Source organism: Monodon monoceros, unplaced genomic scaffold (assembly GCF_005190385.1).
Source record: "Monodon monoceros isolate NGI ecotype Baffin Bay Population unplaced genomic scaffold, NGI_Narwhal_1 Super_Scaffold_16, whole genome shotgun sequence".
NCBI classification, from domain to species: domain Eukaryota; kingdom Metazoa; phylum Chordata; class Mammalia; order Artiodactyla; family Monodontidae; genus Monodon; species Monodon monoceros.
Genome location: NW_021703772.1, coordinates 76,131,299 through 76,143,655, shown reverse-complemented (window position 1 = coordinate 76,143,655; position 12,357 = coordinate 76,131,299). Strand labels below are relative to the sequence as shown.

Sequence of the window (12,357 nt, the reverse complement as noted above, 5' to 3'; positions counted from 1 at the left end):
CATAAACTCTACAGGCCAGAAGGGAGTGTCACTTTAAATATATTTAAAGTGATAAAAGGAAAAAACCTACAACTAAGAATATTCTACCCAGCAAGGCTTTCATTCAGATCTGACAGAGAAAACAAAAACTTTACAGACAAGCAAAAAATAAGAGAATTCAGCACCACCAAACCAGCTTTACAACAAATGCTAAAGGAACTTCTCTAGGTGAAAAAGAAAAAGCCACAACTCTAAACAAGAAAATTAGGAATGGGAAAGCTCACTGGTAAAGGCAAACATTTAGTAAACATAGGAAACCATCCACACACAAATGATATCAAAACCAGCAATCGTGAGAACAGGAGAATACAAATGCAGGATATTGGAAACACATTTGAAATTAAGAGAACAGCAACTTAAAACAATCTTGTGTATATATATATAGACTGCTATATCAAAACCTCATGTAACTGCAAACCAAAAATCTGTAATAGATATACACACAAAGAAGAAAAAGGAATACAAACACAACACTAGAAGTCATCAAATCACAAGAGAAAATAATAAAAGAGGAAGGGAAGAAAAAGACCTACCAAAAGAAATCTAAAACAATTAACTAAATGGCAAGAAGAACATACATATTGATAATTACATTAAATGTAAATGGATTAAATGCTCCAACCAAAAGATGTACACTGGCTGAATGGATACAAAAACAAGACCCGTATATAAGCTGTCTACAAAAGACCCACTTCAGAGGTAGGGACACATACACACTGAAAGTGACAGGATGCAAAAAGGTATTCCATGCAAATGGAAATAAAAAAAAACTGGAGTAAGCAACAACACTCATATCAGACAAAACAGACTTTAAAATAAAGACTGTTAGAAGAGACAAAGAAGGATACTACACAATGATTAAGGGATCAATCCAAGAAGAAAATATAACAATTATAAATATTTATGCACCCAACATAAGAACACCTCAATATATAAGGCAAATGCTAACAGCCATAACAGTAACAAGAATACTGGGGGACTTTAACACCCCGCTTACACCAATGGACAGATCATCCAGACAGAAAATAAACAAGGAAACACAAGCTTTAAATGACACACACAACAATAGACCAGATGGGCTTGATATTTACAGGACATTCCACCCCAAAGTGGCAGAACACAGTTCTTCTCAACTGCACACAGAACATTCTCCAGGTTAGAGAACATGCTGGGCAACAAAGAAAACCCTGATAAATTAAAGAAAATTGAAATCATATAAAGCATCTTTTCCAACCACAACACTATGAGATTAGAAACTGAACACAATAAAAAAACTGTAAAAAACACAAACATGTGAGGCTAAATAATATGCTGCTAAGCAACCAACGGATTGCTGAAGAAATCAAAAAGTACCTAGAGACAAATGACAATGAAAAGACGATGATCCAAAACCTATGGGATGCAGCAAATGCAGTTCTAAGAGGGAAGTTTATAGCAGTGGATTCTTACCTCAGGAAACATGAAAAACTGCAAATAACCTAACCTTACACATAAAGCAACTAGAAAGAAGAGCAAACAAAACCCAAACTTAGTAGAAGGAAAGAAGTCAGAAAAATCAGAGCAGAAATAAGTGAAACTGAGATGAAGAAAATAATAGCAAAGATCAGTGAAACTAAAAGCTGGTTCTTTGAAAAGATAAAATTGATAAACTTTCAGCCAAACTCATCAAGAAAAAAATAAAATAAAATAGAGAGGGCCAAATCAGTAAAAATTAGAAATGGAAAAGGAGAAATTACAACAGACACCACAGAAATACACAGGATCATAATAGACTACTACAAGCAGCTACAGGCCAATAAAATGAACAACATAGAAGAAATGGAAAAACCCTTAGAAAGGTGAAACCTTACAAGACTGAACCAGGAAGAAATAGAAAATATGAGCAGACCAATCACAAGTACTGAAATTGAAGCTGTGATGAAAAAACTCCCAAAAAACAAAGTCCAAGACCAGATGGCTTCACAGGCAAATTCTATCAAACATTTAAAGAAAAGCTAACATCTATCCTTCTGAAACTATTCCAAAAAAACTGCAGAGGAAGGAACACTCCCAAACTCATTCTTTGAGGCCACCATCACCCTGATACCAAAACCAGACAATCACAAAAAAAGAAAATTATAGGCTAGTATCACCGATGAATGTAGATGCAAAAAATCCACAACAAAATACTAGCAAACCTAATCCAACAATACATTAAAAGGATCATACACCATGTTCAAGTGGGATTTATCCCAGGTATGCAAGGATTCTTCAATATACACAATCAATGTGATACACCATATTAACAAACTGAAGAATAAAAACCATATGATCATCTCAATAGATGCAGAAAAAGCTTTTGACACAATTCAACACCCATTTATGATTAAAAAAACTCTCCAGAAGCAAGCATAGAGGGAACACAGGCCATATATGACAAACCCATAGCTATCATCATTCTCAACTGAAAAGCTGAAAGCATTTCCTCTAGGATCAGGAAGAAAACAGAGATGTATGGTCTCACCACTTTTATTCAACACAGTTTTAGAAGTCCTAACCATGTTAATCAGAGAAGAAAAAGAAATAAAAGGAATCCAAATTGGAAAAGAAGAAGCAAAACTATTACTGTTTGCAGATGACATGATACTATACATAGAAAATCCTAAAGAGCTACCAATAAACTACTAGAGCTCATCAATAAATTCGGTAAAGTTGCAGGATACAAAATGAATACACAGAAATCTCTTGCATTCCTATATACTAACAATGAAAGATCAGAAAGATAAATTAAGGAAAGATCCCATTTACCATTGCATCAAAAAGAAAAAAATACCCAGGAACAAACCTACCTAGGGAGACAAAAGACCTGTACTTGGAAAAGTATAAGATGCTGACGAAAGAAATCAAAGATGACACCAAGGGATGTAAAGATATACCACGTTTTTGGATTGGAAGAATCAATATTGTCAAAATAACTACACTACCCAAGGCAATTTACAGATTAAGTGAATTCCTATCAAATTAACAATGGCATTTTTCATAGAACTAGAACTTAATTTTTTTTAATTTGTATGTTAACACAAAAGACCCCGAATAGCCAAAGCAATTCTGAGAGAGAAAAATGCAGCTGGAGGAATCAGACTCCCTGACTTCAGACTATACTACAAAGCTACAGTCATCAAAAGTGTGGTACTGGCATAAACACAGAAATATAGATAAATGGAACAAGATAGAAAGCTCAGAAATAAACCCACACATGTATGGTCAATTAATCTATGACAAAGGAAGCAAGAATATACAATGAAGAAAAGAGTCTCTCCAACAAATGGTGCTGGGAAAACTGGCCAATTACATGTAAACGAATGAAACATTCCCTAACACCATACACAAAAATAAACTCAAACTGGTTTAAATATCTAAATGTAAGACCAGATACAATAAAACTCTTAGAGGAAAACATAGGTAGAACACTCTGACATAAAACTGTAGCAATATCTTTTTTGATCCACCTTCTAGAGTAATGAAAAAAATAAATAAATAAACAAATGAGACCTAATTAAACTTAAAAGTTTTGCACAGCAAGGAAACCATAAACAAAACAAAACGACAACCCACAGAATGGAAGAAAATATTTGCAAACAATGCAATGGAGAGGGATTAGTCTCCAAAATATACAAGAAGCTCATGCAGCTCAATCTCAAACAAACAACCCAATCAAAAAATGGGCAGAAGCTCTAAATAGACATTACTCCAAAGAAGACATATAGATAGCCAATAAGGACATGAAAAGATGCTCAGTGTCACTAATTATGAGAGAAATGCAAATCAAAACTACAGTGAGGTTTCACCTCACACTGGTCAGAATGTACATCATCAAAAAGTCTACAAGCAATAAATGCTGGAGAGGGTGTAGAGACAAAGGGAACTCTCCTACACTGTTAGTGGGGATGTTAATTGGTATAACCACTATGGAGAACAGTATGAAGGTTTCTTTAAAAACTAAAAAGAACTACCATATGTCCAGCCATCCCACTCCTGGACACATATATGGAGAAAACCATAATTCAAAAACAAACATGCTCATTGCAGCACTATTTACAATAGCTAAGACATGGAAGCAACCTGAATGTCCATCAACAGAGGAATGAATAAAAAAAGATGTGGTATATATTGATATATGCAGTGGAATATTACTCAGCCATAAAAAAGAATGAAATAATGCCATTTGCAGCAACATGAACGGACCTAGAGATTACCATACTAAGTGAAGTAAGTCAGAGAAAGACAAATGTCATATGATATCACTTATATGTGGATCCTAAAAAATGATACAAATGAACTTATTTACAAAACAGAAACAGTCTCACAGACTTCGAAAACAAACTTATGGTTACCAAAGTGGAAATGTGGGGGGAAGGATAAATTATGAGTTTGTGATTAACATATACACACTACTATATATAAAATAGATAATCAACAAGGACCTACTGTACTGCACAGGGAACTCTACTCAATGCTCTGTAATAACTTATATGGGAAAGAATCTGAAAAAGAATATATATATATATAATATATAATATATATGTAATATAGAATATATATATATATATATATAACTGGATCACTTTGCTGTACACCTGAAACACAACATTGTAAATAAACTATATTTCAGTAAACATTTTTAAAAAATAAAAATGGCAGAGTTGAACAGAACCAAGAGACCTCAAAAAACAGAAGGCAATTTTTTTCAACTCTTCAAAAAAATACAGGAACAGATCTAGATTTGTGAAGTTAGAAATAGTCTCCAGTGTAAACATTTCCTGTAGGTACAGCTGGAAACATTTATTCTTAAACATACCCAATGGGTAGCTGGGAAATCAGCTTTGCTATGAAAACCTCCTTACCTTTCCACCAGCACTCAGAGTTTTCAAAATGATTCACAAAATTAACAGGCTTCTAGTTACCAACTACTCTGTTGCGTTTTCCTGATAAGGGGAGTTTCAGCCCTGATTACACATTTGAATTATCTGGGGAGCTTTTAACTGTATTCTGGTCCTACTCTAGACCATCTGAATCAGAATCTATGAAGGTGAAGCAAAGTAGAAGTACATTCTAAGAGCTTGCCAGGTGAGTCTACAGGGCAGCCCAGGTGGAAACCACTGAAAAAGAAGTTACTCAAAAAAGGAAAAGTAACTGTAATGTCACCATTCAATATCAAGACATGCTATACCTTCCTCCAGAATGGTGTTTGCCAAACTTTGCACATTTTAATCACCTGGGGAGACTTTACAATACCTGATGGACAGGTTACACCCTATACCAATTAAATGAGAATCATCTGGGCATAGATACCAAGCACCAGAATAGTTTAAAGATGTCAAGTGATTCCCCCCATCAGGAAGGAAGGGAGGGAGAGACAGAAAAAGGGAAAGAAAGAAAGAGACAAAGAGAGAAAGAGAAAGGAAGGAAGGGAGGGAGGGAGGGAGGGAGGAAGAAGGAAAAATTACTTCCTAATCAAATTCTCCCTCTTAAAAGATCCAGAGAATTTGTTTCCTGAAAGGAAAAAAAAAAAAAAAGGAAAGGAAAAGAATAGAAAAGGATCACTACCATAAGAATAAAGATAATAAAGAGTAAAATGATAGCTCTACAAAAAATGAAAGCACACCAAAACTTTATGCTTATAAGACAGAGGAAAATTGTAAACTAATATTTCAAAACAAGTCAAGAGAAATTTTATAATGATAAAATAAGTAAAAGAACAATATAAATCAAATTTAGAAAAACCTCTGAAATGAGGGCCTGAAATGCAGGAAAGAACTAGAAATTAAAGAATGAATCATTTCAGAAATGAAGGATAAACTTAAAGAATAGATGAGTCAATAATCCCAGGAGAAAATGCCATAGAGTTTTAGAGGGGGGGAAGGAGGAAACTTTTAAAAATAAAGAAATAAAAGACAAAACTATTGAATAGAAAATGACATATAGAGAAGCAAGAAGGTCCAAAATAATAGAATTTCCTAATAAGAAAAAGCAATGAAACAAAATAAACACTAAAAATTATAACTCAATATTTATTGAATTATATATAATTCAATTATATATAATACAATATTGTTCAACATTTACCCTTGAAAATAAAGTTCAAACTATATATTGAAACAGAACACCATATACCTGGGCAAATGATACAGAATGAATTTTAAGATATGTTGTGGTAAACCTATTGGACTTAGTTTGGCATTCAGGCAAACAGACATTTGTAAGAATAAGGGAAAGAAAATCAGACTATCATCAGACTTTTCAAAAGCAACTATTTATGCTGGAAGTGAATAGAGTAACATTTTAAAGATACTCAAGGAAATATATTGTAAGCCAAGGACTTCAGATCCACAAAATGGATTTTCAAGCATAAAGACCACAGATACAGTTATCAATGTTAAGAACTCAGAATGTTGTTCCCAGTAAATGGAAACATCTACCTATTTGCTCAGGCCAAAACCTTGTAATGCTTCTTGATGCCTTTTTTTTCTCTCCTAGCTCATTTCCAATTCAATTGCAAGTCCTACTGGCTCTACCTTAAAAACATCCTAAATTTGACCTCCCCACCTCCACTGTTATCCTATTATTCGAAGTAACCATCATCTCTTGCTGGCATGACTCAATAGTCTCCTTATTTGTTTCTCTGTTCCCACTCTTGCCTCCCTCTAATCACTGGAACAGGGCTTGACCACACTGCTCAGTTCTGCCCAACACCTTACCAAGTGTGAATTGTACTCCCCACTAATTTCAATTGCTGATTGGGGTTTACTGCAAATGACAATACTTTTCCTAACTCTGGGAACCATTACCTGACCATAGGGTTCTGTACCATACAAAAAAGTTGAATTGTATAAACCTACTCCAGCCTCTATAGAAGTTTCTAATCATATTCATTTGCCAGTAGGGAGAAACATGTACCTAAAGCATAGATAACTATTATAAATAAATATATCCAAGTAATGTGTGAGTGAACAGTAATATGTGTCCAAATAAGAGAGGTAAGAACTTTTCAGAAGCAGAGTGGACAAGTACAAAACATACTACTTGGAGGTAAGACTAAGGAAAAAATTCTAAAACATTGCATCTACTAGAAAGGTTTCTCTTCTTTTTTACATTCACTTGTGCTTGATTTAGTAATCTGGGCATCTTTAAACTCAATAAATGGCTTTTGTAATTGCATCTGGCGCAAATATGTATTAATGTTATGTTAACCATGGGACTAATGCAGTGTAAACCATGAATCTTATGTTTACAGTTGGCAATTTAATCTTGGTTTTGAAGAATTTTCATGTGAAATCACCATTTAGCCTTGTAATAGTCTTTCTTAGGGTCAGCTGCTTTCCACTAAGTTTGGCACTGGGAATGAAAAAAGATGTGTATATTTTAGTTAAAGAAATAAACAGTGTAATTAATCTTTATAAATGTACAGAATGGAGCATCTAGTAATGAAGCAACTAAAAATACATAAATTTGAATATTTGACCAGTTTGTTTCTATTCCTTTCTCTATAGGACATCACGAATACACTATAGTTATCTGAGTGGAATTTGGAAACTGTCCTAATTTTAAAAGGATTTTGGGAAGAATTCCTAATTTATAATATGTAGAGGTTTTCTTCTTTTCTGATACTATGCTATAAACAAAGAGTGCCTCTTGATTGGATGCTAATGACAATGCTCATGCTATTCAAGTTTACTTGAATGAGAGTTTAGAATCTTATACAGATCTCAGAATGGACATAAAAAAATAAAAATTTAAAGCAATGTGTTCTCCTTGGAGAAATTTCCTTACAAACTCATATTATTTTGTTACCAATTTGCAATTTGAAAATATCAGAAAGACCTTCTGACTTACATTTTTGTGTGTTTCCTTTAGATAAGAAATGTTGAAACAAATCAATGTTTAGACAACATGGGCCGCAAGGAAAATGAAAAAGTGGGTATATTCAACTGTCATGGTATGGGAGGAAATCAGGTAAACTCTCCCTTTTTTTATCAGCTTCATATTTGGGGGGAAAAATGTTGTGTAAACTATTCAGGTAGACTATGGCTTAGTTTAGTAAATTAATGGGCATTCTAATCAAGAATTAATTTGCCTATGTTATTATCCCAAGTATTGTAAGAAAGCACTGAAGAATTTAATAAAAAGAGCAACACCTTCAATGAGCGTATGGTGAATGAGGCCAGATGTTTGAGACTCATATTACCATGTATGAGAAAACGAGGGCTACATTTTATTCTGTTGTTAACTGAATCATATAATCACTCAGAAACTATGATGTTTTCCCGATGGTGATTATCCTAAATTTCTTTTTCAAATGTTTACATATGTCATATTTTCTGTGACTTTTGGTGGTTTAATAAAATTTTAAAGTGCATACATAGATAAGCACATCTGTTACAACTTTGCTTTGGCTATCTGAAGACGCCCTTTGGACCAGGTAAAAATGTAGTCTTTAAACAAGATTTATACTTGACTGAAATTCTAGGACACCTCTTTCTGTGTGACAGTCCAATTAATTATCAGAAACTTATACTATAACAAGGATTCTTGTGCTCTCTGTAAGCGCTGGAAAGTGGCATGGCAAGGTGGGCCACGTGGAGGCTACTTGGCTGTGAGTCTTGCCGCCATGGCTACTTTCAGAGGCCGAATTTGGAGTTCATGGGAACTTATAACAAAGCACAGTTAGAGATAACTGCTCCTCTGTACACAAGTTGTCTAAAAGGGTCAAGATGAAGCACAGGAGTGAGTTGTTTAATGCTTTAGAGTGAACTGAGGAAGCAAAAATTATTCTAATCAGCACAACATGATGGTTATATCTGTAATGCAGCTGAATGTATCAAGAATTCATAGAGAGATCTTAGGAATCAAGATGGCAGAGGACTAGGACGTGGAACTCACCTACTCCCACCAATACATCAAAAATACATCTATAAGCGGAACGATTTGCACGGAACATCTACTGAACACTGGCAAAAGACCTCAGATTTCTGAAAGGGCAAGAAAACCTCCCCATAACTGGATAGGACAAAAGGAAAAAGGGAAAAAAATAAAGAAAGGAACTGGAATGGGAACTGCACCCCAGGGAGGGAACTACGAAGGAGGAAATTTTCCTGCACCCCGGAAAGTCCCCTCTACGGTGAGGAGATCAGCCAGGATGGAGGAGAAGCTTCAGAGCCTTGGAGGAGAGTGCAGCAACCAGTTTGAGGAAGGCAAGACGGAGGGTGACCTGCACAGATGGTCACCTCCACCCTGTGCTCCCCAGCCTGAGATGCTTTTCCACCACTATGGGCAGGGGCTGGGTGCTGAAGCTCAGGCTTCAGAGGTCAGATCTAGGTAGAGGATTGGCTGGGACTGGCTGTGCAGAGACAGCCTGAAGAGGCTGAAGTGTGGCAACCAAGGGTGTACTCAGAAGAAGCTTGGACACACCAGAGAGACAAGGTGCCATTGTTGGGGAAACGTGCAAGGAGAGGGGTAGGACCACCACTGGAGCTTCTTTCCCTGCACGCACTCTTAGGCAACAGGACACGACCTACATGAGCTCCGGTAGTGGGCGTGAGCCACCACTGCCACTAGGAGACCCACAAGTAGGTGCCAATCGCTGCCCATGCTGTCCCGGGAGTGCACAGACTGCCGCTGCTTTTGGGAGACCCAGGAGTGGGCACTGTTCACTGCCCCTGCCATCTGGGGAGCATGCATGAGCAGCGAGCAGTCGCCAATCACTGCCCCTGCTGCCCCGGTAGTGTGCGGGACGCCACTGCCGTTGCGAGACCCAGAAGCAGATGCAAGGATTCTTCAATATCCGCAAATCAGTGTGATACACCACATCAACAAACTAAAGAATTAAAACCACATGATCATCTCGATAAACGCAGAAAAAGCTTTTGACAAAATTCAACACCCACTTATGATAAAAACTCTCCAGAAACTCAGCACAGAGGAAACCTACCTCAACGTAATAAAGGTCATATATGACAAACCCACAGCTAACGTTATTCTCAACTGTGAAAAGCTGAAAGCATTTCCCCTAAGATCAGGAACAAGAAAAGGATGTCCACTCTTGCCACTTTTATTCAACAGAGTTTTGGAAGATGCTCAACATCACTAATTATTAGAGAAATGCAAATCGAAACTACAGTGAGGTTTCACCTCACACTGGTCAGAATGGCCATCATCAAAAAGTCTACAAGCAATAAATGCTGGAGAGGGTTTGGAGAAAAGGGAACTCTCCTACACTGTTGGTGGGGATATAAATTGGTACAACCACTATGGAGAACAGTATGGAGGTTTCTTTAAAAACTAAAAATAGAACTACCATATGTCCAGCAATCCCACTTCTGGGCATATATCCAGAGAAAACCATAATTCGAAAAGATACATGCACCCCAATGTTCATTGCAGCACTATTTACAATAGCCCAAACATGGAAGCAACCTGAATGTTCATGGACAGAGGAATGGAAAAAGAAGATGTGGTACATATATACAATGGAATGTTACTCAGCCATAAAAAAAAAATGAAATAATGCCATTTGCAGCAACATGGATAGACCTAGGGAGTATCATACTAAGCGAAGTGAGTCAGACAGAGAAAGACAAATATCGTATGATATCGCTTATGTGAGGAATCTAAAAAATGACACAAATGAACTTACTTACAAAACAAAAACAGTCTCACAGACTTCGAAAACAAACTTATGGTTACCAAATGGGGAATGTGGGGCAGAGGAATAAATTAGGAGTTTCGGATTAACATATACACACTACTATATATAAAATAGATAATCAACAAGGACCTACTGTATAGCACAGGGTACTCTACTCAATATTCTGTAATAACCTATATGGGAAAAGAATCTGAAAAAGAATGGATGTATGTATGTGTATAAATGAATCACTTTGCTGTACACCTGAAACTAACACAACGTTGTAACTCAACTATACTCTAATATAAAATTTAAAGAAAAAAAAAAAGGATCCATAGAGAAAAAGCCAGAAGGAAATGGCCCTGTTGAATTTTGGCACCATACTTCAAATCAGGCTTTTGTATGATTCAATGGAGAACACTAAAATGAAGTTTCTCCCTAAAACCAAACAAACAAACAAATAAACAACTTAATTATTAAAATGTTAATTAGTGCTACACAGTTTGAATTTAAGCAAGAAAATATTTGAGTCAAACTTTCTAAGTTGCAGCATGGGAAAACGACCATATGAAAGAAGACGATGGAAACAACCACATAGGCAGAACAATGACAGCATTCAAAAATGGTCCAGCTTACTATACTGATTCACGAGTGTGAGAGGCTTCTACTACCAAAACCCAATGCAGTCCTATGGCAAAAGCTGTCAGAGGACTAAATATAGGGGTTTAATTTTTTCACATAATAAGAAATCTGAAAGTAGTCAATTGTTGATAATTTGTTCCAGTCCTCAATAAGTCCACCAAGAAAGCAGAAGCTTTCTATCTTTCCATTCTTCTTAAAGTTAACTTTTATCATCAGCTGATCACAGGAGGGCTGCTGAAACTCGAGACATCATGTCCACATTCAAAGCAGGAAGAAGTGGGGGTAGAGAAGAGTTGAAATAGCCATGTCTGTCCTTTTATTAGGCAAAGCAAATGCCTTCCTAAAGGCTCAACACATCTCCATGTATGTCTCTTTGGCCAGAAATGTGTTACTTGGACACCTCATGGCACAAAAACACTAAATACCTCACCTCACACTCATCACAGCTTCTCCTCACAGTTTATTTACCATGGGTATTGGGTGGACATTTAGAAGTGTCCCCCATAATGTGTTTCAACAGCTTATGAAAAAATCCAGCTCATCACCTGCACAGTGATTACCTGCAGAATTCAAAAAGGGAAACATCACTCTGATTCTAATACAGATGAAAATGAGGGAGGAAGATCCTTCAGGTGAATTATCCTCATGGAATCATTAAGGTGCCAAGATTACTGTTAAAAAGGATAACCAGTCATATACTTAAATTTGTCTAAATGACATGGAACACCTAGATCACAAATGTTTAAAATTACATTATTCATTTACATGAATAATAACCAGAAATAAACTATCCTACTCTACTGTAAACTTCCTGTTGGCTGGGGCTACGTCTTACTCCTCTCTTCCTCCCCAGCACGTGGCACTTAGAATATGATAGGCACTTAATAAATACTAGTCAAGTAAATAGATGAAAGAATTCATGGTCAGAATAATGTATTTATACCTTAGTACTATGTAGACATTGCCAAAAATGCTGTTATTATCATAGAAACCAAAAGTATAGACAGACACCA

At 36.1% G+C, this 12,357-nt stretch overlaps 1 protein-coding gene across 2 annotated transcripts in view; it reads left to right on the top strand.

The window, feature by feature from the left end:
* The window catches only part of GALNT13 (polypeptide N-acetylgalactosaminyltransferase 13), a 557,255-nt gene that overhangs the window by 502,029 nt on the left and 42,869 nt on the right, over positions 1–12,357 (top strand). For both annotated transcript variants that reach the window (XM_029225787.1, XM_029225788.1), the window contains exon 11: positions 7,933–8,031. In XM_029225787.1, coding sequence (XP_029081620.1) covers positions 7,933–8,031 — 99 coding nt within the window. The remainder of the gene's footprint in view (positions 1–7,932; positions 8,032–12,357) is intronic.